The sequence below is a fragment of the Canis aureus genome, chromosome 12, assembly GCF_053574225.1.
Source record: "Canis aureus isolate CA01 chromosome 12, VMU_Caureus_v.1.0, whole genome shotgun sequence".
Classification (NCBI taxonomy): Eukaryota; Metazoa; Chordata; class Mammalia; order Carnivora; family Canidae; genus Canis; species Canis aureus.
Genome location: NC_135622.1, coordinates 11,206,210 through 11,232,346, shown reverse-complemented (window position 1 = coordinate 11,232,346; position 26,137 = coordinate 11,206,210). Strand labels below are relative to the sequence as shown.

At 42.0% G+C, this 26,137-nt stretch overlaps 1 protein-coding gene across 6 annotated transcripts in view; it reads left to right on the top strand.

Moving 5' to 3' along the window:
• SLC22A15 (solute carrier family 22 member 15) overlaps positions 1-26,137 on the top strand; it is an 81,731-nt gene that overhangs the window by 23,919 nt on the left and 31,675 nt on the right. For all 6 annotated transcript variants that reach the window (XR_013348984.1, XM_077842727.1, XM_077842725.1 and 3 more), the window contains exons 3-5: positions 17,085-17,217; positions 18,036-18,200; positions 21,216-21,345. Coding sequence is in view for 5 of the 6 variants with exons in the window: in XM_077842727.1 (XP_077698853.1) it covers positions 17,085-17,217; positions 18,036-18,200; positions 21,216-21,345 (428 nt within the window). In the remaining variant the exon portion in view is untranslated. The remainder of the gene's footprint in view (positions 1-17,084; positions 17,218-18,035; positions 18,201-21,215; positions 21,346-26,137) is intronic.

The following is a 26,137-nucleotide window of genomic DNA, read 5'->3' as shown; positions in this document are numbered from 1 at the left end:
TGTCTTCTTTGCAAATGTAAGTATTTACTGCTATAAATGTTCCTCTCAGGACTGCTTTAGCTGTGTCCCACAAATTTTGATATGTTGTATTTTTATTTTCATTTAGCTCAATTTATTTTTTTTCTCCTAAAGACTTCCTCTATGATCCAGCAATTATTTAGAAGCCTTTTATTTAATTACCTGTGTTTAGAGATTTTCCTATTAATTTTCTGTTTCTGCTTTCTAGTTTGATTCCATTATGGTCAGAGGACACTGTATGATTTCCATTCTTTTAAATTTGTTGAGATTTCTCTTATGACTCAGGCTGTGGTCCTCTTGGTATATGTTCCATTGACACTGCAACCAACTTCTGCTGTTGGGTGGAGTGTTTTATAAATATTGTTTAGATCCTATTGGTTGATCGTATTGTTGATTTCTTCTGTATCCTTACTGATTTCCTGCCTAGTTGTTCTAGAGATTGTTGAGAAAGCAGTATTTATGTCTTCAATTATTATTGTAGATTTGCTGAATTCTCCTTTCACTGTTCACAGTTTTTTCTTCATATATTTTATAGCTCTATTGTTTAGTCTACATATACTGGTGATTGCTATGTCTTCTTGGTGGATTTACTTTTTTTAAAAAAATCATTTTATAATGTACCTCTATGTCCCTGCTAATTTTCTATGTTCTGAAATGTGGTTTGATACTAATCTAGCCATTTCTGCTTTCTTCAGTTAGTGTTGTTAGCATGATATGTATTTTTGCCTCTTTTACTCTCACCTTTTGTACTGTTATGTGTGAAGTTCGTTTCCTATAGACAGCATAGAATTGGGTCAAACTTTTAAATCCACCCCGTCAGTGTCAGTCTTTATTTGTGTTTTTAGATAATTTACACTTAATATAATTTTTTATATGCTAGAAATTACCTCTTCTAGTTTATTATTTTTTGTTGTTTTCTATTCTCTGGTTTTTTCTTTAATTTTTCCTATTTTTCTGTAGGTTACCTGAACATTTTTTAGTATTTTATTTTGACTTATAGTGTTTTTAAGTGTATCTCTTTGTATCACTTTTTCAATGATTGCCTTTGGCATTGCATTATATATACATAATTTACCACAGTCTACTGATGTTGTCAGATCTCCAGTTTGAGTGACATACAGAAATTCTACCTCAGTTTACATTCCTTTGCCGCCTTCTGTTTATAATACAATTGTCCTAAATATTTTCCACATATTCTTAGAATCACATTACAGAGCATTATGTTTGCTTCAACCATCAAACATCATTTAGAAAACTCAAGAGAACATATCAACCAAATGCTATTTGTGGGCTGGGTTTGAGCACAGTGACTGTAAAAAGACATTTTTGAGACAATTAAAAAAATCTGAATATGGAAAAAAAAAAAAAAGAAAACTCAAGAGAAGGAAAGTCTGTTGTATTTATGACAACTTTTTCTTGCAGAGTTCCGTTTTCCTTCCTGATATTCCAAGATCTCTTTTTTATGTTTTCTTTCTTTTTAAGATAACTTCCAATGGCCATTGTTTTAGGGTAGTTGTGATGGCAACAGAATCTCTTAGTTTTCCTTCATCTGAGAATATCTTGGTTTCTTCTTCATCTCTTGTTTTCACTGGCAATAAAAGTCTTGGTTGACAGTTCATTTCCTTCAGCATTTAAAAACTCCAGTGCCACTTTCTTGTGGCCTCCATGGCTTCTGATGAGAAATATGCTGTTATTGGATTTGTCTTTTTCCTTTTTTTTTTGTTTTTTGTTTTTTGTTTTTTGTTTTTTTTGGATTTGTCTTTTTCCTATAGGGAAGGTGACATTTCCCTCTTGCGACTTTCAAGATTTTGTAGTGTTTTAGTCACTGGTGTTTAGAAGTTAGACTATGATGTTTCTTGGTGTGGATTTCTTCAAGTTTATCCTCTTTGGGATTACTGAGCTTCTTGGATCTGTAGGTTTATGGTTCTTGACAAATTGAGAAATTTGCAGCTATTATTTATTCAAGTACTCTTTTTTTTAGCCTATCCCTTCTCCTTCTCTTCCAGAACTCCAATGACAAAAATATTAGTTCTTTTGTTATAGCTCCATAGATTTCTGAAGCTTTGTTCATTTTCTTCTGTCTGGTTTTATCTTTGCTTTCATATTGGATATTTTCTATTGTTTTATTTCCAAGTTTATTGATTCTTTCATCTGTCCCTTTCATTTTGCTGTTGAACCCACACATTATTTATATATATATTTTTTTAGTTCTAAATTTCCATTTTGTTCTTTTTAAGATATATTCTCTGTATTTGGTGAGACTTTCTGTGTTTTCACTGAGTCTCTTGACATCAGTTTCGAGCATGTTTGTAGGTGCTCATTGAAGCACCGTTAGGATAGCAGCTTTAACTTCCTTCTCAAATAGTTCTGACGTCTCCATCATCTCAGCATCTTTTTTCGTTCTACTTTGAGATTTTATTTCATGGTTGTTGGTATCACAAATTATTCAGGTATTAACGTGAAGTCAAGGGGATTATGTTAAGTGGTTCTGGGTCTTAGTTAAATCTTCCTGTTTTAGCTGACTTTCTCGGACATAGCTCTGGCAGAGGGAGAGGAGAGGGGTGACTCATTACTATCTCATGGTGGTGGAAATCCAGTCTCCCCATGTGATTGCACTGACACCAGGGGTGGTGGTGGTGGTAGTGGTTGTGGTGGTGATGGTGATGGTGATGGTATGGAGGGCTCTTCACCGCAGGTGGCACGAATGAAAGTGCTGGCTCCCTGCTTGTCTTTTTCTGACACATCCAAATGGAGTGAAGTGCAGTGACTTGTTACTGCCCAGCTGGGGAGGATATTTAAGTTTCCCACTTAGTCTTTGTCCCTGTGGTTGGGGTGTAGCCATAGTTTTATTTGTTTGTTTTTGTTTTGTGGTGGTCATTGGCTGGAATAAAGCAGTTCTTGTCTAAAAGTGTTCTGTCTTGCTGGGCTGCCCCTTTCCTGGGCCTCTGGCTGGAGAGAGCAAGCTTTGTTGGGGTTTCTTTTGTCATTCCTTTTAGCATTTCTGAGTTGCTGTCTTCTCCAGCACCCAGTCTCTGGTATGTGAGGCAAAGAGAAACCCTTTTGATGTGTCTATCACTTTGGGGTTTCTTTGAGCACTTAAAACATTTTGGCATAACAAGATATTCCAGATTGATCTTTCACACCCCCTCCCATCCCAGCTGTGGAATCAGCCATTTCTCTGAAAGGCTCTGGTTCTGTTTATTACACCCATAAGATTTTGCAGTGGGTGCGAGCCTTAGGTCTGCCCTCCAACAGGTCCATTACCACAATACAATGAAAGTGGATCTAAGGGCAAACTCTGCCACGTGTAGAAACATTTATTAACACATTTCTTATTATCAGAGAAGCACAAAATAAAATATCTTGCAGGCTTGAGAAGTCCTAGCTCTGTGGTTCTGAATACTTTTGCACAACAGGTCACTACAGAAAAATGCCAATTTTCCACAGGGATGGTACTGCTACCTCCCCTCCTCATCAGCATCTAGCAGGCAGACTCTTCCAGAATTCATATTGTCTCAGGAACAAGGAGGGATTTCAGCCCTAGGGCATCACCCCCATATAAAGAATAAAGAGCACACTGATTATCTCAGAGATTCACAGATGGGAAGTGAATGTCTCTAAAGTATATTGAGCTAATTCATGTATCTTGAGTATCTTTAATTTTGTCAGAGAAAGCCCATTTTTTCATAGTCATCACTGCTAGTCAGCAGGCCACTATTTTAATCAGATAGAAGCATAGCAAGCATTGTTGAAAGAGACCGTGATGACTCAAATCCTTGTAGGAGCTTCCTTTGGAGAATGGGCTTTCTAAAGAGAAAGACAGTGCAGCCTCGACTAGAATGCTCATATACCAGGGTGGAAGCTAAGTAACATTTATCTAGAATATCCCACAGTATGTGCTTCATACTGTGAAGTAAATCAGATGCCATAGCAACACTGTGCTTCAGTGCAGCAAACCTCAACATAGTTCAGTGGAATTGAATTAAATTAATGCTAATGAAATCTATCATTGGGAGCCCTTTTACATATCACCAGAGGGACACCATTATTAGCAAATATTCCTTGAGCAGCTACTACTTGCCTGATGCCAGAGAAAGCCTTCATACAAGCCACAGAGGGAGAGCGCCATTGGACCTATACTCCAGGACAGCACACCTCCTGTGCTGGCACCCAGGGGCTCACTCCTCATAGGGCTCCCTGGGGGTGGAATATGGAGACAAGGGGGCCCAGAGAGCTACTGCTCCCCAGATATAAAGAGTTGGTAGATGCAGGAGAAATGGGCTGGAATAGCTTCCCCAGCAAGTGTTGACGATGTTTAAAGAAGCTCTGAGAAAAAAAAGGATGATGGGCCAAGACAGCCTCACCTTATCCACCTGTCATGTCCCCCTGGACACCGCTGGGGTGCATCTGTGAGTCAGTGTCCCTGTTGCCATCTGGCTTCATTGTCACATCGTCTCTTCTCTCCTTCTTTCTCCTGGTCCCTGTCATTTGTCTGTTGGTACCTGTGTTTCTCTGTGCACTGCTCTCCTATCTGAGTCCCTGCCTTTCTCATCTGCCTCTCATTTCTTTCTCTTTTCTCTATGTCTCTGTCTCACCAGCTATCTCTGTCTTGCCCTTTTCTCTGTCTCTTTCTCCCACGTTTCTGCCTCATTCTCTCTGCATATGTCTCCCTGGTTTTCTCTTTGTCTCTCACCCTTTCTTCCTCACCCCCTCTCCCTCTTCCTGTTACTCATTTGTCCTTTCTCATTCCCGAGTTGCACATGTACTTGGATATATACGCTGCTATGCATCTGGATTAGATGTCTATCATTACAGGTTTGTTTGTTTTTTTAAGATTTTATTTATTGAGAGAGAGAGCATGAATGGGGGGAGGAGCAGAGGAGAGGGAGAAGCAGGGAGTCTGCTGTTGGGCTCAATCCCAGGACTCCAGGATCATGACCTGAGCCAAAGGTAGATGCTTAACTGACTGAGCCAGGTGCCCCAATTATTATAGATTTATAGATCCTGCTACTTTCTCCCCCACAAGAGAGGCGCACATCAGGTTCCCATCCCATGAAGAGATCAGACCGTTATCTACCTCAGGGGTGGTTATCAAGGCACAAGTATTCTCTGTGCAAAGAATGATCTTCAGTCTCCAGCAGGTACTCCAAGATGTGTCCAGAACAGCGGGTCGGGGTGGGGTCATCCAGCTGCACACTTGAGGGTATCAAGGCACCACTGCTCTACAGGATCTCCAGGGCATGCTCCATGGGGATGCCAGCATCATGATTTGGGATGAATTATCTTTGGAGCGTCCGGATGCTAAATGGGCTGCTTTCAGCCTGAGTGGGCTCATGATGCTTTGCCAAGGTGGCCGCTCTATGGATGGAGGAGTACAGGTGGCACTACTGGCTGCACAGTGATACAGAAGCCCAAAGTCCTCACTGGATCCTCAGCTGCAGTGAGACCATTCCAGACCAAGAGTTTGTGGGTGCAGATGAGTTTTATGAGGCTCGGTAGGTAGAGGACAGTGAAGAGGTAGGTAACTGTGACTACCTTTTACTTTGCTCCTGTGTGAGAGGCTGTCTCCCAGATACCCTTCCTCATGTGCTGCTTAGTTAGTCTAGCCCATAACCCTATACTGTAGATGAATGACTGGCATGTAGACAATTTAAAGAATTTGCCCTAAATCATGTATTTAATAAGTCACTGGTCTGGGTTCAATGAGATTATATTCTTTACACTATCCCAGTAATTTTCAAAATTTATCTTTCTTAACAATCAGAAGCCTTTAGGTTTAATGGTATCTCAGTGGCATTTCAGTATTTAAAAGAACAAGGTACTTTGCTGCTGTCAGTGAAGAGGAGCGGGGTCCAGGGCTCCAGTACCTCTCCAGCCACTGCCAGCCATCCTCTGCAGCTTAGAAGCACTTACACGCAGAAACAGGGGAGGAGCTGGCTCCACCTGGGAAGAATGGAAGCAAGTATGGGTCAGTGGATCGATGGGAATGAAAGTTGGCCAAGTGACCTTAGCACAGTGGCACATGATACATACACACTGAGTGGAAAGCCAAGCAAAATAAATACTCACTTACCCCGGGCTGTCCATGCCCTGCTTGGATCTGCCTCTGACAGAGTGAATTCTAAGGAAGAAGGGCAAACAGTCATAATATTTGTATTGTGGCTTGCAAATGAAAAATATCAGAATGTGTGGGCTCAGAGTAGCTGGCAACTTAGTGTCACACAGTAGATGGAGGAGCCTGGTCACAGATTCCCTGGCCTTCCCACTGTGGCATGTGACCAAAGAAAAGAGGGAATCAGCCTACCTGTGAATCTGTCATGAGGTTGTCTTCCCCAAGGTGATCCTGCAACTCTCAGGATATTGATATCCATCTCATGAGGATCCTGGCTGGCGGTCCCCCCAGCCCTCCAAAAAAACAAAACCCCAAACCACACAAGTACTACCAAAATAGTAATGATCCCATTAAGCTTGAGTAATTGTCAAGCCCAAAGAAACTTAGCGGTTTACTGATTTAGCCAAAATTAGACAAGGAGACTTAGGTCGGATGAGCAGCAGCCCCCGTGCTCCACAGAGGTTCGCCTGCATCAGGCCCAGCAGCCAGCTGCCCTCACACTGATGGTGCCACTCGTGTCTCTCCTCCGAATATATCCTGGCAGAGCCAAGAGGACACTCGTCTGCTTTACATTTTTAGAGCAGATCTCATGTTTTCCCCGAAGTCATTTCATTTTATTTCAGGGTACAAATAAAATATCCAACTTGTGTACCCTCGTGCTCACCACTCAGGCATCGTGAGTCCCATGTGAATTCCCACACTCTCCTTCCTCCTCCAGCATCGGGGCTCTGTGTGGGTGGTGTTCCAAGTCCTGGAGTGGTTCGAAGCAGGTGGTATGGGTGGCTTCCAAGTTTCCCGCTGCCACTACCAAAATGACAAGAGGTAGCAGAGGGAAGACTAAAGAGAGTGGGGATCAAGGAGCACCCCAGGGCCCCAGTGCTGGATAGGCTGGCAACTGCAGCCACACTTTAGCCAGTGCGTTTTTAGGGGCTGCTTGCCTCTGTGCCCCCCAGTCGAGCTCATCTTTGTTTCGGTGGATGTGGTTCCCAACCAAACCCCTCATTAATTTCTCAGCATTAATTCAGTTTTAATTACCTGTGTAATTTTTTAGTTGCTCCTCCAAATCTCCAAAGTGGTAGTATCGAAACTGGTACCTGAACTTGTCAGGTAACTTACCCATTAGTTGGTAAATACTCTTAATATTCAGATTTATAATATATTGATACTCTGTGGTTTTTATTGAGAATGTTTGGTATAAAGTAAGAGTTAAAAAAAAAAAAAACAACCAAGTGTAAAGCCCATTGACCACTCACACACTCATATAAAATCCCTGAAATAAATATCAGGATAGGACCTGTAGAACCATATGGTTTAAGGGGATTGGGTTAAAAATGCATATTTTAAAACTCCTACCCCCCCCTTTTAAACTCCCCCCCTCCCACTCGCACACACACCTTATTACATTCAGGTCAGGCCTTGCAGAAGTTATTCATGGAGGGTTTGGAGAAGGGTGAATAAAAGGTTATGTAGATGTGATTAACTTGGTATTAATGCAGAAAAGAACCCTTCTAATCTAGAAGTCTTGACTATTTTAAAATGAGCTAATAGCCATTGGGGTGAATTTATGTAGCAAATTGCTATCTGCTGTATTCAAATTATTCCCCGAGCTCTGACTCATTCAGAAAGTACCAAATATCACGGAGGCACACAATTATCATGCTTAATTAATGTTTGCAACCAAAAAGAGTAAGGTTGGAATCTTTAATACCATCGTTGATATTGAAGAACTGAAATTGACTATTATCTTGAGATTAATATATTTTCCCCAAGCCATACCCTGGGGTCAAAAGACCGAGTATTAAAACTATTTGAAAAATTCACTGCAATAATTGCTTTAGGGGCTAATTTTTTTTAATGTCTTGCTTCCTTATGCCTGTACTACTGATTGTTATAGTCTGCACATTTCACCCATTAAGTGGTAATTCAGAGTGACAACTACATTGAAATGAAGCAAGTTAGTTAATCACCATGAAACCATCCCTGAAATACCCTGTCCAACTACTCCCAAGTCACTGGAGGCCTCTGATTACCTGATTTTCTACTGAAGTGAGATTTTTCCTGTACGAAGCTGTAAATATTTTTATGGGAATTCAGGACAGTGGGGGCTGCAGTTTGGTTGGAGCTTGTTATCAGAGCAATCAGAATCTGCCAGAGAGCAGAAACTGGCTTGCTGGTGGCACTGTGCAGATTCCTCAGGGATGTCCTGCAGGTGCCCAGTGTGGGGCAGGCAGGACCATTGCTTATTCCAGCCCTGGAGCCTCGAGGTACTGACCAGCTGAGGGTCTGGGGTGGGCTCTGGCCCTTGTAATAGGACTTGGTTTTCACCAAAGCCGGACTGGGGGTGACAGAGAACTCTGTCAGGAAGCACCTGCACAGTTTCATCTGCCCGTCTGGACTGCTGGGGGAAGAAGCTCCCTTGGTCTTCCTTTATCTTTATGATCGAGTAGGCTGTGCCCTGGGGTCTGCACCCCCTGTAGGGAAGTCTGTTGGGTCTAGTGGTAGACACCAGGCTCGTGAACCAGTTCACCCTTAGAAGAGACACAGCAGCCATGCATGGGGCTTGGGTGCCACTCAGAGACCTGCCATGGCCCCTGCCATGGCCCCTCCCTGGCCTACGGTCTGTGGGTTGTCCATAGCAGTGTTCTTACTCCTCCATGCTTCTCTCCGTGGGGGTATCTGTGGTCCAGTGGAAGTGCTTTCAGGGGCCACACTTCTGTTTCACCGGCTTTGGGAAGTATGTTTCAGTGACACAGATTCTCCCTTTCTAGCTTAACATAGAGGCTGAAGATAAAGCCAAAGTATTCTATATGTCAGATAGGAGAAGGGAACCCCTCTGATTCCAGAACTCCCTCATTCTTCCTGTCCTGAGAACACCACTCCTGGGTGACTAGTATGGCAGCTCCTGCCCTGCCTGTCCATAAACTCGCAACTCGATTCGTGAGGCCATGACATTGAGATGTTGCAGGTGAAGATGCCTATAAACCATAGCGCTCACTCTTGTTACAGAAATAACTCAGCAAATACCTCATTAATGCTGGCCCCATCAGGTAAGCACTTAGACACAAATATATCCTTAAGAAGCTCACTGCAGGGGATCCCTGGGTGGCGCAGCGGTTTGGCGCCTGCCTTTGGCCCAGGGCGCGATCCTGGAGACCCGGGATCTAATCCCACATCGGGTTCCCGGTGCATGGAGCCTGCTTCTCCCTCTGCCTGTGTCTCTGCTTCTCTCTCTCTCTGACTGTGTGCCTATCATGAATAAATAAAAATTAAAAAAAAAAGAATATGTCAAAACATAACATTAAAGAAAAAAAAAAGAAGCTCACTGCATTGTATGGGAAAGACAAGTGAACATGCAATTCACTGAACATTGTATTGAAGGCAACAATAGGGAGAGATGATAGGATGAAGAAGGTGGTCAGCTCCAGTGGATCACGCAGGACCTTGCAGGATATATAGGAGCCAACCGGGGATGAGATGGGGCTGGGGCGAGTGTGGGCGGATGGGGCACAGCCTGAACCAGTTCCTGGAGGTGCCAGGCTTCATGCAGAAGTGGAGTGATGGATGTTTGTTTGCTGTGGGGAGCCATGCCCTCCCTTGGGCTCTGCATGGCAGTGGCCCTACATTATTCACTTGTGTTTGAGGCCTTATTTACATTCATCTACTGTGGGCCAAAACAAGGACTGGCATGCCACAGCCTCTGTAGGGAAGGGAAATGATCCACTGCTTGGAAAAGCTTAGGGTACACGGTTTTTATTTACCATTAACTGTCCCTTCCATTAGAGGGGTCTGTGGCTACAGCATCTTTTTCAGCTCCTAGTCTATGAAATGTCCCCATACATTGGCAGGGGATGGGGAGAATGGACAGTTCAGGTCACAGGCAAAAAAAACTGGAGCAGAGACTGACAAATTTGTGACATTGACAGAGCCAGTGAGAAGTTGCTCAGGGCAGAGGCTGGATATGGATCTGAATTCTCAGAGTACACTAGTAAGAGGGGTTACACTAGTAAGAGGGGTTCTTTTTGCTTTTTCGTTTTCCTGATATTCATGACCAATTTAAGAAGCATCTTATAATGTGTGTTCTAGTGCCACAGGGAAGGGATAGTGGAATACTGTTCAGCAGAAGGGGGAAAAAGCAGACAAGCTGGGGGTGCATTTTTGTGTCATGTGGGTATACTAGGATGTCACATAGTGCATCAAAGTTCAATAAAAAATATAGAAAGTTTAGGGGCTCCTGGTGGCTTAGTCAGTTGAACATCTGACTCTTGGTTTTGGCTCAGGGCATGATTTCCTGGGCAGTGGGATGGAGCCCCGCATCTGGCTCTGTGCTCAGTGGGGAGTATGCTTGAGATTCTCTCTCTCTGCCCCACCCCCCAACATGTCTGTGTGCACACTCTCTCTCCCTCTCTCTGAAATAAATAAACCTTTAAAAATATATAAATTTTAGGTACTTGTATTTATAACATATACTGTGGTATACAGTAAATCCCTCCTTCCCCCAAATAAAACACTTTGGAAGTTGATTATTAAGTACAGTATACTGTTCTCTGCACCTTCAGCCTTCTCACGTTCCCAAGCTCACGGGCCACATGACCTTAACTTCCTATCTGACATAGGACTTTCTTTTTCTTTCTTTGCCCTCTCCTTTCCAGGAGCCCCCGATTCTGTTACCCTAAGCCAGAAAGACCTACATGTTTCTAGTGTTCCTTCGAATACTGTTGATTTTTTTTATAGCTTCCTGGATGGAACATGTGAAGAAATAGTATATGGTAACTGCTGTGCTTTGAATTTAACACACTTAAATGTAGTGTTATGTATCACTGGTTAGCTCCAGAATTCTCAGGCTTAATTAATTCAAGCATACAGTATTCAAAGTAGGCGATTTTGAGACCGATGTCAGCATCAGGTACAGGCTCTCTGGTTTACTCTAGGGTGTTCCTGTCTGATCTATAGCCGCATCATCTAGAAAATGGGAATAATAATGATAATACCAATTATAAAAGGTGGTTGTTGGCATTAGGGGAGAATACTATGTGAAAGTTGGTTGGTTTTTTTTTTTTTTAAGATTTTATTTATTTATTCAGAGAGAGAGAGAGAGAGGCAGAGACACAAGCAGAGAGAGATGCAGGCTCCATGCCAGGAGCCCGATGCGGGACTCGATCCCAGGACTCCAGGATCGTGCCCTGGGCCAAAGGCAGGCACCAAACCGCTGAGCCACCCAGGGATCCCCAGTTGGTTGGTTTTTAATTATCTGGTTGTAAAGTACTGAGCCTTCCCATTTGATGCATCTTTGGTACCTGTTTTTCATCACTTAGATGTTAATTTTGTTTTTAGGATTGTAGAAGCATGAAGTTCACTTTAAAGCAATAATTATTTTTTTTAGATTATCCTGTTTCTGCCATGTCAGAAAAATGACTGCTTTGACTTGTGACATTTCCATAAAGCTGAAGGTTTGATGATTTCAAGGGAGATGCTAAAAACACATTTTGTGACTTCCTTTAAAACTTATCTTCTAGCTTTAATCTGTGACTGATCTGTTTGGTGTCAAATGATAGCTATTTATGGATGGCTCAACCCAAGTCTCTATTTCCAGCTTGAATCCTTTCTCTTCTCTGAGGTCCCAACCCTGTCCAAGCTGGCTTGGATCACCATAATGACCTTGATGGGTCTATTCCAGTCTTGTGTTGCAGCTAGAGGACCTTTTCTTGACATACGGAATACTTCATCCCTTTCTGGGCGTGCCATCTTATTCTTAGCCTCTGAGCAGTAAGAATCCAAATATTAAAAAGCTTCCTGGATGCTTCACTCCTTCCATGTCAGTAGTCAACCTCTTCATTTCTGCTAGCATGCCTTTTTTCATCCTTAAGAGCTGGATGGCTCTGCATGGCACCAGCTGTACCATATTGGAACGCTGTACTCAACACCAGTGTTCGCCATATTTATGTTTCTTTCATCTTTTATTCTTGAGGCACCTGCTCTAGGGTCTGATTTTCTCTCAGGTCTACTTTCTTTCGATGAGTGAATGATTGTGTCTTTGCCTTTAGTATTATCCCTCTCAAATCCTTTTTGAAAATACAGTATAATAAATGCCCATCTTATGAACTCAGTGATTGTGGTAAGCGTATGATCAAAAATAAAGATGTGGGTTAGAAGACAAAAATAGACTTAGCTAGGTCATCCTGAAAGACTGAAAATATTGTATTTTTATATTCTTCCTCTTCTGTTAATGTATGGGAATAGAAGATTTCCAGCTTTTTCAATTTGCAAGTGATTTTTTCAGTTTGAAACAAATTAGTATAAAAAGAACATGCTAGCTTTAGAATTTGACTTATCATTAAAAAATAATAGGAGAGTCATCCCTTTAATCATCTCTAGCCAATTAAGGGTTTGAGTGACTTATATATTTATGAATTTTATCATTTAAAGCTTCATAAAAAACACATTTTTTGGAGAATGTAACAGCCATCATATTTATTTTATTATAGTTTAGTTTCCAATGTCCTGGTGATATCCTGGTTTGGATTTTACTTTGGTACTAAGTGTTGACAAAGACACAAGAAAAATGTGCTAGCAGTTGAGTCTAGTCTGGTGGAAGACCTCTTTTCAAAACTTTAAAAATAGGTTACATAAAAATTAAAAAAAAAAAAAAAAGGGGATCCCTGGGTGGCGCAGCGGTTTGGCGCGGGCCTTTGGCCCCCAGGGCGCGATCCTGGAGACCCTGGATCGAATCCCACGTCGGGCTCCCGGTGCATGGAGCCTGCTTCTCCCTCTGCCTATGTCTCTGCCTCTCTCTCTCTCTGTGACTATCATAAATAAATAAAAATTTAAAAAAAAAATAGGTTACACCAGTACACTTCTCAAATACTGTTGGGACCACTATCATAGTGTATCTTGTCTGAGCTTTGAGAAAATAGAACTCTTCAGATCACATAATAGGTATGTGATAAATATATAAAATATATTTGAAAAGTTTTAAAAGTTGGAAGCAAAACATTTATTTTTTTTAAAGATTTTATTTATTTATTTATTAATGAGAGACAGAGAGAGAAAGAGAGGGGGAGAGAGAGGGAGGCAGAGACAGAAGCAGGCTCCATGCAGGGAGCCCAACATGGGACTTGATCCTGGGACTCCAGGATCACACCCTGGGCTGAAGGCAGGTGCTAAACTGCTGAGCCACCCAGGGATCCCTGGAAGCAAAACATTTAAACCAAAGTCTCACATGTTAGGGGATGATGCATATGGAAAGCTGGTTGTAAACATATTGTCCTAAGTCCTTGAGTTGACATTTTTGAGTCCACCATACCCAGTTTACCTAGATTTGTCAGAGAATTCTGCATTCCAGCTTCACATGCTTTAATTTGCTTTTTAAAAAACTTGACAGTGCCTTTAGATTTTTCTACCCATTCCTGAATGTATTCTAGGAGAAATAAGGAAGGGTACTACCCTAGTCAGCATTGACATGAAGAAGAATTACTAGAAATTTCCTTGATATACATGAAGCTGGCAGCCTGAGAATAAGAATTTGGAATTTGCCGGTCAAACATCTGGTGGGCTACTACTTCCTAAAACTGCCATCCAAGTTGGCGGCTTTCCAGTTGTTGGAAGGATGATTATTATGGCCTTTATGGTGGATTTGAGAAGTTCTGCAAATGTGGTCAACAGAACAGTTGATTACTGGCAAGACACATCAGCCATTTTTTGTTAATTAAGCATAAAACAGATCAGTATGAGCTTAAACATCTTGGCCATATAAACAGACTAGCACAAATTGAGGTATAGGATAATCAAAGCTAAAGGTGCAGTCTATATTTTAGAGATATGAAAACACCAAAGCAAACACTAACACCATAAAAAAAAGTTGTTTGAACTTCAAGATATTAAAAATTAGTACAATGAGGCCTTCTTTATTGGCCATTGTAGGAGAAGGAATATCCTTGTAAGAAACACAGTCCTCTATTTTGTAGGCCAACCAGATATCTAAGATTTGATTTATTTTTCAACCCAAAAAGTATCACCATAGACATTTTTCATAAGTTAAAAATCTACCATAGAACTATTTATAATCCAAAATAGTTAATTTTTCACAAAATAAAATTTATCCTTCAAATTCCAGAGCCCTTCTAATCTCTTATGTGAAACTTTACAACATATTTTACCCTATTCTTTACAAATCCTTAAATCTTCTTACCATGATTTATTTATTTTTTTGCAGACTCAGGCCATACTTACTGTAGAATGTGGTGACCAGGGATCTTTTTTTTTTTTTTTTTTTTCAATTTTTATTTATTTATGATAGTCACACAGAGAGAGAGAGGCAGAGACACAGGCAGAGGGAGAAGCAGGCTCCATGCACCGGGAGCCCGACGTGGGATTCGATCCCGGGTCTTCAGGATCACGCCCTGGGCCAAAGGCAGGCGCCAAACCGCTGCGCCACCCAGGGATCCCGTGACCAGGGATCTTGAGGAGGTTCAAGAATGTTTGGAGTAGGGTACTGGGAGAAGTAAATTGGAAGAGTAGGGGATAGGAGGACATAGCAAGTAGGATTTTAGAGATAAAGCAGCTATTGAAGATGATCAGGTCTAAGACAGGGGTTCTTAACCTGATTGCCTATGAGAATCATCTGGAGAACTTAAAAAATATGACAATGCCCAAGTCCTACCCCATTGTTCTTAGGGACCCAGGCTTCTCAGCTTTTAACTTAACCATATCTAATATGTGGCCCTTATTCATCATGGTCCCAGATAAAGCTCCAGCTTTCATGTGGACATTCTAAGTAGTAGGATAGAAAGGAAGAAGAGGCAAAGGGTAAATCACCTGTCTCTTAAGACAAAGTCCTGGAAGCTTTGGACATGGTGCTTTTGCTTACATTCATTGTGTAGAACCTGATAATGTGTCATACCTAATCGTGAGGGAGATTGGGACATTAGCCTTCAATCTAGGTAGCCATATGCCCAGCAAGCATATTCTTACTATGGAAGAGAGAAAGAATGGTTATTTCAAAACAAGCAAGCATCTCTATCGGCTCTAGAAGGGCTGTGGATTAAAAAAAAGAGGGGAGCGGGCCGTGGATTACCCTGTCTGGTAATATGATCTTCAGGCAATTTGACGATTTTGGAGTTTGGTTATCTTCTCCCATCCAGGCTCTCAGGTCCATAGGTGTAAAAGGAAAAGCAGCCTCCAGGTGAGAGGGATCCAGTTCACTGGATGATTTCTGCAGGGGATGCAGAGGATCATCAAGTTTCAGTTAGGGCAAGAATGGGAAGTACAGGAAAGTTAATGATGTAGGGGATTTTTCTGATGATGAAATTATTTCTCTACCCACCATCCCCCTCTGTCTGCCTTTTCTCCTTAAATAGCATATATTCCATAATCACTCCTTTGTGAATCCCCACAATGCCCCCTGCTGCCTCTCTTTCTTTATAGTACTTCTGGGAAGTCCCCAACTCAATGTAAGCTTAACTTCCACCATCCTCCTCACAAAATTATTAACCACAAAGCTTAAATGTGTATTCACCAAGGCCTGGCAATCCCGCGACATTTCCCTTGAATGGGTCACATTCCACTCTGAGAGGAGTCTGTCTGTTCTATTCCTCCTGAAACTTGAAATGACCCCTCTACTCTGCTCTCCTTCAGCTCATTTGATACTCCAATAAAACAGAAATGAAGCAATCGGGTGGGAGTTTCCCGCTGCCTACTTCTGAGCCTACATCCTGCCTTCCTCTCTTGTTCACCTTACAGTAACATCTCCCAGCTTCTCTGAAAGGCTGACCTCTGCTTTGTACCCTCAACCCTATCCCAAGATATTTTTCTCCTGCAAGGATATCTTCTCTGTCAGCTCGCCCTCATCAACATGAACATGGGGCTCAGTCTTGAACCTCTTCCCTCTCTCTAGGTTCATAAACCCTCATAACCTCTTTCTGGAGCTCAAGGCTCATGTCCAGATATCTGCTTGGCATCACCACTTGGGTATTCTCTAGGCATCTCAACCTCTGCAAGTCTAAACAGAGCTCTTTTTTTCCCACCACATACCAGATCCCCACTTGCCACCTTCTCTATTTCAATCCACTGAGTGGCCAAAGTTATAACACCTTAGGTGAAAACCTAGATTCTCCATCCCTCACCCTGTGTCATTCATCAGCAAGTCCTGCCAGTTCTACCATAAGGTTAAAGTTCATCTGTGTCCTAGCTTGCCGAAAATCTCAATCCTTTTCAAGTCTGCGTAATATTTTACTGTATGTGTATACCATACTTTGGTTATCCTTCATTCGGTTTTTGTGAGTAGTGCTACCATGAATGGAAGGGTACAAATATTTCTTTGAATCTCTGCTTTCAGTTCTTTTGTGCCTATACCCAGAAGTGGAATAACTGGATCATATGGTAATTCCATGGTTAATTTTTTAAGAAAAAATGCTAAAGGGATTTATTAAAACCCATCAACTTACTGGAGAAAAGGACTGTTCATTGATTGCTTCATATATGTCCTATAGTATGTTAGGCATCAGAGAAATGGGAACGGATGGATCACAGCTCCTTCTCTCAGGAAATGCAGGAGTTTAGGAGAAGGAACGTTATCACCAGATGCATAAATGAAAGTAGCTCTTATATACTATATTTAGTGCTGTAATAAGATATGTATAGAGTGTTAATGGGAGCACAGTAGAAAAATAATGATTTGTAGTTTGTTTTATATACTATATTTAGTGCTGTAATAAGATATGTATAGAGTGTTATGGGAGCACAGTAGAAAAATAATGATTTGTAGTTTGTTTCTGAAGACAAAACTTCTTTGGAGTTTATCCAAGATAGGTAATCTACCACATTTTGGTTAGTAGTGGGTAATGCAGTTGAGAATTTACAGTGTACAAGTTTTGGTTGCACATTTGTTTTTTTAATAGCTAACTCAGTCCATCCACCTTTTCTGTGATCTCAATGTCTCTTCTGTTTTTTCTTCCTTTAGTGGTTTTTAATTGCTGACAGATCTTACAAAGTCAGTGCAGCAAGCTCGTTCTTCTTCAGTGGTGTGTTTGTGGGAGTTATCTCTTTTGGTCAGCTTTCAGATCGCTTTGGAAGGAAAAAAGTCTATCTCACAGGTAATCAGTTAAGCATGTTCATGAAATGAATAGGAGGACTTATTTCCCTAAGGTTCTTGGGGAATTGCCATGTTGATACAGAACTGATTTTTATTACACTGGCAAGAGGCTACACTGCCGCCAGAGTTGATGCTGGCCAAGCGTTTTAAAGGGACCAGCACCATACTTGACGGAGGCCATGTATTTGCATCTAAGCCTTTCAGAGCTGATGGTGCTTTCTGCAACTCCCAAATTCTAACTTAAGCCATGTTTCTAAAGAGAACAGAGACTGAGCCAGTGTACTAAATCCATTTCCGTGTATCTTATATGTTGGTTCATTTCAAACATGCTCTATAAGGCCCAGCATAGTTCTCTTGACAAGCTGAGCATGAGCTGGGATTTTTCTATTTCCAACATTATTGTGAATAATTGAAAACTGTGCATGCCTGGTAGATGCCAACTTGTAACAAAGATAGAGAAACCTTAGTTTTCTTTATAGTTTTTAAGAGAACATTTTTTTTTAAGATTTTATTTATTTATTCATGAGAGATGCAGAGAGGCAGAGACACAGGGGGAGGGAGAAGCAGGCTCCCTGTGGGGAACCCAGTGCAAGACTCGATCCCAGGACCCTGGGATCACGACCTGAGCCAGAGGTAGATGCTCAGCCACTGAGCCACTCACATGCCCTAAGAGAAAATGTTCTTAATGAAAAAAGTATAGCTTAGGAAATTTAAGTTTACAAAGGTTTATCTTTACAAATGTAAAATGAGTATAATTTATTACTTTGATCAAATGCTGTTTTACATCTAGATTGTTGACTCCTGTTCCTCTCATTCTAGGTTTTGCTCTTGACATCTTATTTGCTATTGCAAATGGGTTTTCCCCCTCCTATGAGTTCTTTGCAATAACTCGCTTCCTGGTGGGCGTGATGAATGGAGGAATGTCCCTGGTGGCCTTTGTCCTGCTGAACGAATGTGTGGGCACCGCCTACTGGGCACTCGCAGGTACTGCTTCACTCCATGCAGATAACAGACTGTGAGCTGCCCCAGAAAACCTCACAGGGAACCAGTTTAATCCCAGAGTCTAAAAATGCACTTGGACTTGAAGCACTCTATCTAAGCATTACATTTGCTTTCCAGAGTTTGTTCTGTATGACCTTGCACAAGTCATTCTATTCGTATTTCTCTCCCCTGGAGCTTGCCTCCCGTCCTCACAGATTGCCTCCAGATTATCCCGAGAGTCTTTTTCCTCAGAAGGGTATTACCTGTTTATACCTTAAACTGAAAAATAGTGCGGACATAAGAAAGCCTAGACACTTCTTTTCCAGCACCGTCATGTTTTTTATTAAATATTTATCTCATGGGCATTGCGGAGGAACGGCAAGTTGGAGGGACCAGATGATGTAGGGCCTGTGCTAGGCCAAATGAGACATTTGTTTTTATTTGAAGTGCAATGGGAAGCCAGTGGACGAATTAAATAGTAGAACAATAGAATCAGGTGGGATGCAGAAAGATGACCCTCGCAGAGGTATGGAGAATGGACCATTGGAGGGTAGAAGGAGAAATCGAGGGGCCATTCGGGAGGTAGTTGTGGTTCACCCATGAAACATGTTGGGGGCTTGCTTAGACAAGGTAGGGGGAGAGGAGCAGGGAAGACGGCCACTTGAGCTGGATTTTGGTGGGACAGTGACTTACTGAAGGATCAGAGCAGGGAAAGAAAGGAATTGAACCTCACGGCTTTGCTTGAAAACTGGGTGGATTGCTGGTACCATTGACAAAAATGAAGTCTAACCTGCTGAAATGTAGTTTTTACTAGTGCACACTGAGCAAAAATAGTAGACTTGAAAATTATTTAAAATAAGCAGACTGGAAATCTGCAAAATAGGATAAATATGTAACAGCCCATAAGCAGTTATAAAACCCCTCCAGAATTACAACATGCAAAAGCAGTGATTTGAAATGTTCACTTTTTAATTAATTTTTTTTAACCAAATAACCTACAGCCTTAGCACATCTCCATCTCCACACCTTACCTCTGTTGTCATTTCTAGGCATACATGTGTAGCTTCTTGCTGAACGTAAGATATGAATGGTCAATTGGACCCTCAAATAAAAATTATTGCTTTCTTTTACCTAAGATCTTCATCTTCTGGGACCTCTATCTATAGTAATGTCATCACAGAATTTAAGGTTATTCAACTAGGGTGCCTGGTGGCTCTGTCAGTGAAATATCTGCCTTTGGCTCAGGTCATGATCTCAGGGTCCTGGGATCGAGCCCTGCATCAGGCTTCACACTTGACATGGAGTCTGCTTGGGATTCTCTCTCTCCCTCTGCCCCTCCTGCTTGTGCAGTCTCTCTCTCTCTAAAAAAAGTAAAAAAAAAATTTTTTTAAGAAAAAGGTCATGATTTTTTTAAAAGATTTCATTTATTTATTCATGAGAGACACAGAGAGGCAGAGACACAGACAGAGGGAGAAGCAGGCTCCCTGAGAGGAGCCTGATGTGGAACTCGATCCCAGGACCCTGGGATCATGACCCGAGCCAAAGGCAGATGCTCAGTAAGGTGCCCCACATTATTTCATCCTAAACTAACAACCACCTCAAGAAAACTGAGTCTCAGAGAAGTTTAGTGATTTGCATGAGATCACACAGCAGCAGGTGGCAGAACTAGGGTCTGAACTCAGTCCCTCTGAAACAGTCCCATTCTATGGGCCGTTTTCCTTTTGCCTACATTGTTGTCAGTGGATACTAAGTGCTGGGAGCTGTTCTGAGCAATGACAGAAAGTGTTATTCTTGGAAGCCAGGTGCTGTCTGATGCACCATAATGAAGCTATAATAGCTATTGATTATCTTAAATTCCCAGGGAAATCATAGCGTCCCCACTCCCTTACTCATCAGACCACATGTTCTGATTGGGTGTTCTGACATGCTGGCCATCCTGCCACTTCAGCTCCCCCTCCTGCTGCCCCCCTTTCCTCACTGGGGCACAGAGTGTACAAGTCATTATTGCTAGAGAATTGATCATCTATGGGCAAGAACACAAGAACACATTTCTTTCACAGAATTGTTGTAGAAAGTTCTTGTAACAAGATCGACAAGGTCCTGTGCCATGGGTTCCCTGCAGAAGCCTGCCTTTCCCTGGAAGGGTAGAGAGAGAAGACTGGAACAGCACACGGGCTCTGTAGTCAGGCACACAGGGTACGGTCCCAACCATCCTATGTGCAGCTCTGTGTCCTAGACAGAGGCTCCTAACCTCTGTGCTGTTTCCTCTTTGCATATGGCCCATAATGGCACCTGCTTTATAGGACATTGCATGTAAAAGGCTTAATGCACAATAAAAATAGCTAGTATCACTACTGGTAGTGTTAGAAAGTATGTCAGAGGTATAAATTCACAAGTATATTGGGCAAACGAGTGGACTTAATAACCATCTCAGCACTTCGAAAAGCATAGGATTTTTGACAATCCCATGGTTGTTTTTTTCTGTCAGCATGCTGGCAAAAATCCATGTTTCGGGGAGGCAGACAAGAAACAGATAGCTGTGAAATATCATGTATCTGGTGCTGATACAAGAAATAGGGAAAGGCAAGAGGGAGAATTGAAGAGCAGCCTGGGATTTAAGATGAGGATTTGAGGCACAACTTTTGTGAGAAGATCAAGTCCCAGTACTGCGATGATCTCATCACCTGAAAACCTTATCATCACCCAGCAAAACATCTTTCTAAGCTTCAGCACATGTTCAGGTGGACCGCAGGAGAGCATTCAGTGCAGAAAGCACTTGGGCAAATGCTTAAAATTCATCTTGACCACACGTAGTTTGTATTTTTCACCTTTCCTTTCTCCTTTTCCACTCACTCACTGGCCTCTCTTCCAGTTTTAGCATCTTTGGTCAGTATTTGTGGAGGCCTCGTCTTTTCTGCTGACACCTCCCGAGGACGGTGTTGGCTCTGTGGCTTGGGTTGGAAGGGATGGCATGGATGGTGCATTTCTCTAGTAACAGGTGTCTTTTCCCTGAATTAGGATCGATTGGTGGCCTCTTCTTCGCAGTTGGCATCGCTCAGTATGCCCTGTTGGGATACTTCATCCGCTCCTGGAGGACCCTCGCCGTTCTGGTTAATCTGCAGGGAACAGTGGTCTTTCTCCTATCTCTGTAAGTAGTTTTTCCTCATACAGGTTTAATTGAATAAGCAGAAGGAACATCTTAAGAGGATGTGGGTCAGTGAGCAGCGTTATTCCCTTTCAGGAGTTTGCCTGAACTGACTTTGGTGAAGAGCTAAATCCCGCAAGCACTCCAATGCTTGGCAGCTGCCGGGAAGAGAGATGCTTAATTAATTCAGAAGGCAGGTATCCCTTGTTTCAAGTCACATCTCCATAGACTGTATTTTAACATTCTAGTTGTTGCCACAGGGTACAAGTTTCTTTTGTAACCTAATGCCTCAAGCCTAAAGATCTTCAAGCTGAATCAGGTCGGGTGCTAGGTGTCTGACTCAGGTATGAGATTGCAAATATCACAGTCCATTCATATCGAATATGTAGCAGCAACTATCCATCCAATAGGTGACTCTTATCTCAGGGCCTCTAAATGGTTGTGGATGTGGGAACTCTCAGATGTGGGAGAAATCCTTAGGGTGGATGGACTCAAAGCAGTAAAAGGGTGATTCCCTGGTCAAGGGCAGTATGCTCCAGACAACTTGCTCAAATGTCACACGGTGGTGCTCTAAATGCTGTAAGGCGAGCTACCAACTTAGAGCTGTTTTACCAGTTCTTTCTTCCTGTAGCAAATACTTTATTAATTATATAATTATTAATTATATTAATTATTATTAATAATGCTATTAACAGTGTTATGTAATAATATATTATACAATATAGAAGAATATTACTTATTAACATCAGCCCTAAATAGCCTCAGGCTCCAGTAACAATAGAACATATTTAAGACAAACTTACAGAGTTCTCCATAGAACTAACATTCAATACTGACCATCTCATTGGCACGCAGTTTCACTCATAAATACGGTACTACATTCTGATCTTTAGTCACAAAGAAATAATGCTATTTCCTTTCTTATTTCATCATTTTAATGACGTGCTTAAGAAGTTTGACTTTTTAGGGGTGTCTGGGTGACTCAATTAAGCGTCTGCCTTCTGCTCAGGTCATGATCTCAGGGTCCTGGAATCGAGCCCCATGTTGGGCTCCTGCTCAGTGGGGAGTCTGCTTCTCCCTGTCCCTCTGCCACTCCCCCTGCTTATACGCTCTCTCTCTCCCTCTCTTTTTCAAATAAATAAAATCCTAAAAAAAAACAAATGTTTGGGGATCCCTGGGTGGCTCAGTGGTTTAGCGCTTGTCTTTGGCCCAGGGCGTGATCCTGGAGTCCCGGGATCGAGTCCCATGTCAGGCTCCCTGCAGGGAGCCTGCTTCTCCCTCTGCCTGTGTCTCTGCCTCTCTCTCTCTCTCCTTGTGTCTCTCATGAATAAATAAATATAATCTTTTAAATCCTTAAAAGTTTGAGTTTTTAGCTTTATTTCACCAGAAGTTTTAACATGCTTAGGGGGAAAGACTTTCTCCTGCGGTATCAGACCTCTAATTTTAATCATTAAAATCTTTGGAATAGGGGCAGCCCCGGTGGCTCAGAGGTTTAGCGCTGCCTTCAGCCCAGGGCCTGATCCTGGAGACCTGGGATCGAGTCCCACATCAGGCTCTCTGCATGGAGCCTGCTTCTCCCTCTGCCTGTGTCTCTGCCTCTTTCTCTCTCTCTCTCTCTCTCTCTCTCTCTCTGTCTCCCATGAATAAATAAATAAATAAAATCTTTGGAATAAATAAAATTTTCAGCCAATGGTACCAGCTTCTGTGCCATAAAGTAAGGGACATCTGTAGTAGAATTTTCCTTCAGATGCTTCTTTAGTAGAGTCGTTCTTTATTCAAGTTCTACTAATTGAGGTTTGGTGGATTGAGGATTGAACAAAGTCTGTTTTTGTATTCTCTTTGAAATAAGAGAATTAAATGTAAAAATGATTGTAATAGTGGGGCTCCTGGCTGGCTCAGCAGAAGAGCACGGGTCTCTTGATCTCAGGTTGTGAGTTCAAGCCCCATATTGGGTGTGGAGATTATTTAAAAATGAATAAACAAGCTTTAAAAAATGAATATAATATGGGACACCTGGGTGGTTCAGTGGTTGAGCGCCTGCCTTGTTCCCGGAGTCCCAGGATCAAGTCCTGCATCGGGCTTCCCCAGGGAGCCTGCTTCTCCCCCTGCCTGTGTCTCTGCCTCTCTCTGTGTGTCTCTCATGAATAAATAAATAAAATCTTTTAAAAAAGAGAATATAATAGAAATGGTTTGCCTATACTTAAAAGAGCAAAATGTATTAAATGTATTTAGTTATGTGAATTGGAATGACATAATTCTACCAGAAAGGGAAACTAACAACCTTTTATTAGTTCATGTATTATAAATTTTTGCGATAAATGGGTGCCTAGTATTGTCTTTGAATTAATAAGCATTCATGTAAATGTGGGCAGATGAATGAATCTTCCTTTTAAATGGCTAATAAGTCTCTTATTAGAGCAACTTCAATGGATGGCATGAGCTGTTCTGCCTTTCTTTCCTGAATGTAGTCTGAGTTTGTTACAGCCTAGTGCTAGGTGGGGACGTCCACACCCTAGGAAATGAATTTAGGTCAGGAAAAAATAGGAAGCAGAGAGAAAAGAGCATATAAAACTGAAACACATATTTATTCCATTAGGCCTTCCCACAGCCAGCCTTCAGTGTATCTTTTCGGATCGTCTCCCAGCTGGTTTCCCAGACCCTGTGCTCCAGGCACGGCAAGCTGCCTGTAGTTTGGCATCAGCTTGTGCTGTCCTGTCCGGGCCCCCTGCTTGCTGCTGCCCCTGCTCTTCCAATACCCTGCTCTCCATTTCTTCCTATTTAACTCCTGGCCTTCCAGGTTTGTTCAACTGCCACCCTCTGCAAACTTCACCCCATCACATCTCCAGCTACACATCATTTGCTTTTGTTTCTGAATTATACAGCACTTACCCCATGTGCCTCATGCCCTTTGAGCAGTGCTCTTATTCCCACTCACGTGGGAGTCTGTCTCTTTCTGCCCCAGGAGCTCCCTCCCGATGGCTGCAGGCTCTCTGCTCGGTTACATGTCCCCCAACAGTAAAGCCCAGGGCCTCCCGCACAGATGATCTTTCGTATCCATGGGACAGGTGTTGGCACAAAAACAGCTGGAATTAACCTTCAGGATTAGCTGTCAACGACATAAGAATAAGTCATGTTATTTTAGAGTCTTACCTTGTTTTTTTTTGTCTTATTAGAAATATTATTGCAGTGCTTAAAAATTCCTCATTTTCACAATACTTGAATTTGAACAGTTTTACTCTAAAAATCAGTGCCCCCCAAATTTACAAAGATTTCCTGCCTTCTAAGAAATTCACAGGACATGTTTTGAGCAGAGGCAACGTTGTTAAATTAGCACTACAGCTTCCAAAGGTGGCCCCAGCACTGTGGAGGGGGCAGCATGTTCAAGACTGCTTTTTCTTTTAAAAACACATCCTGTGGGGCGTGCGGTGACTCATTCCATTAAGTGTCTGCTATCTGCCTTTGGCTCAGGTCATGATCCTGGAGTCTGGGGATCGAGCCCTGCATCAGGCTCCCTGCTCATCGGGGAATCTGCTTCTCCCTCTCCCTCTGCTCCTCCCTCTGCTCATGCTCTCTCTCACTCACTCTCTCAGAAAAATAAATAAAATCTTAAAAAAAAAAATTAAAAATTAAAACACATCTTGCTGTTTGCTGTGCAAAATCTGCATGTGTTAGAATTTCTCTTCCCAAGTCTACCCATTGGCAGCAAGTGAGCCTTTGTGTAATTTGCCTTCTCCAAATGTGGGAACATTTGGGGTCAGGTTTGTGTACATGTCAAACCCTTTCCCTCACACAGTGTATTAACTCAAGTTTCCAAAGCTTGACTATCTCTCAAGTATAAAAATGATTTATAAACATTTATCAGTAATGTAAATCTCTCAAGTATAAAATCTCTCTCAAGTAACAACTATCTCTCAAGTATAAAAATGATTTATAAACATTTAACAGTAATGTAAACATTTATAGAACAGTCATTTACAAACATTTTCACAGTGATTAATGCTTATCAACAATTCTGAAAACAGGGAAATTTGGAGAAGGACAGGGACCTAAGTTCCCCAGAGATAGTGATTATTAGTATTTCTGCTCTTTCCTATCTCTTTTCTCTCACCTCCCCACCCCCCTCAGTTTTCATTTTTATTGCAATGGTCTTCTGGTATGTCACTTATTTTTCCTTCCCAGGCATACTCTCTCTATTCATCACAGTAGGCTTCGTTTATGTTCTTTGTATTTGCATTTAGACTCAAACAGGTGGTTTACATGGTAGCTCATAAGCGGCCCAGTGGAGAGGGTCAGTGGGTCCCCTTGATGATCAGCAGACCTAATTTCCAACACAACAATATTTTACTTGATTATCTACTTGTGTATCAGTAATAACAATCAAGTGGTAATGAAGTTGCAAATCAAGGGATTTTTCAGGCTGTTGTAGAAGGCCTGTGTCCCTGCTTTTGTTGACAATCAAATGCACGAATGTGCACAAATGTTCTCTCCCCACTAGCAAAGCTCTCAGAGGATTCGTGCCTTCTTGTTTCCTCTGAGCACCTACTGCATTGCTCGATACAAAATGAAAGTGCTCAACAAGTGGTTATTGATGGACTGGCCATCAATGAAGTTCCAGATTCCGTGGCATTTGTTGCCACTTCACCATCCTTCATGGAAAGGCATGGAGAATTCTAAAAGGCATCTTCCACAGCTGGTGGTACTTATAGAAGTCTCATTTTATGCAAATAATGTCACAGTAGATCAAAAGATACTAGATGCTGTATTTAGTAAATAAGGCATCTCTGTTCCTGTCCAA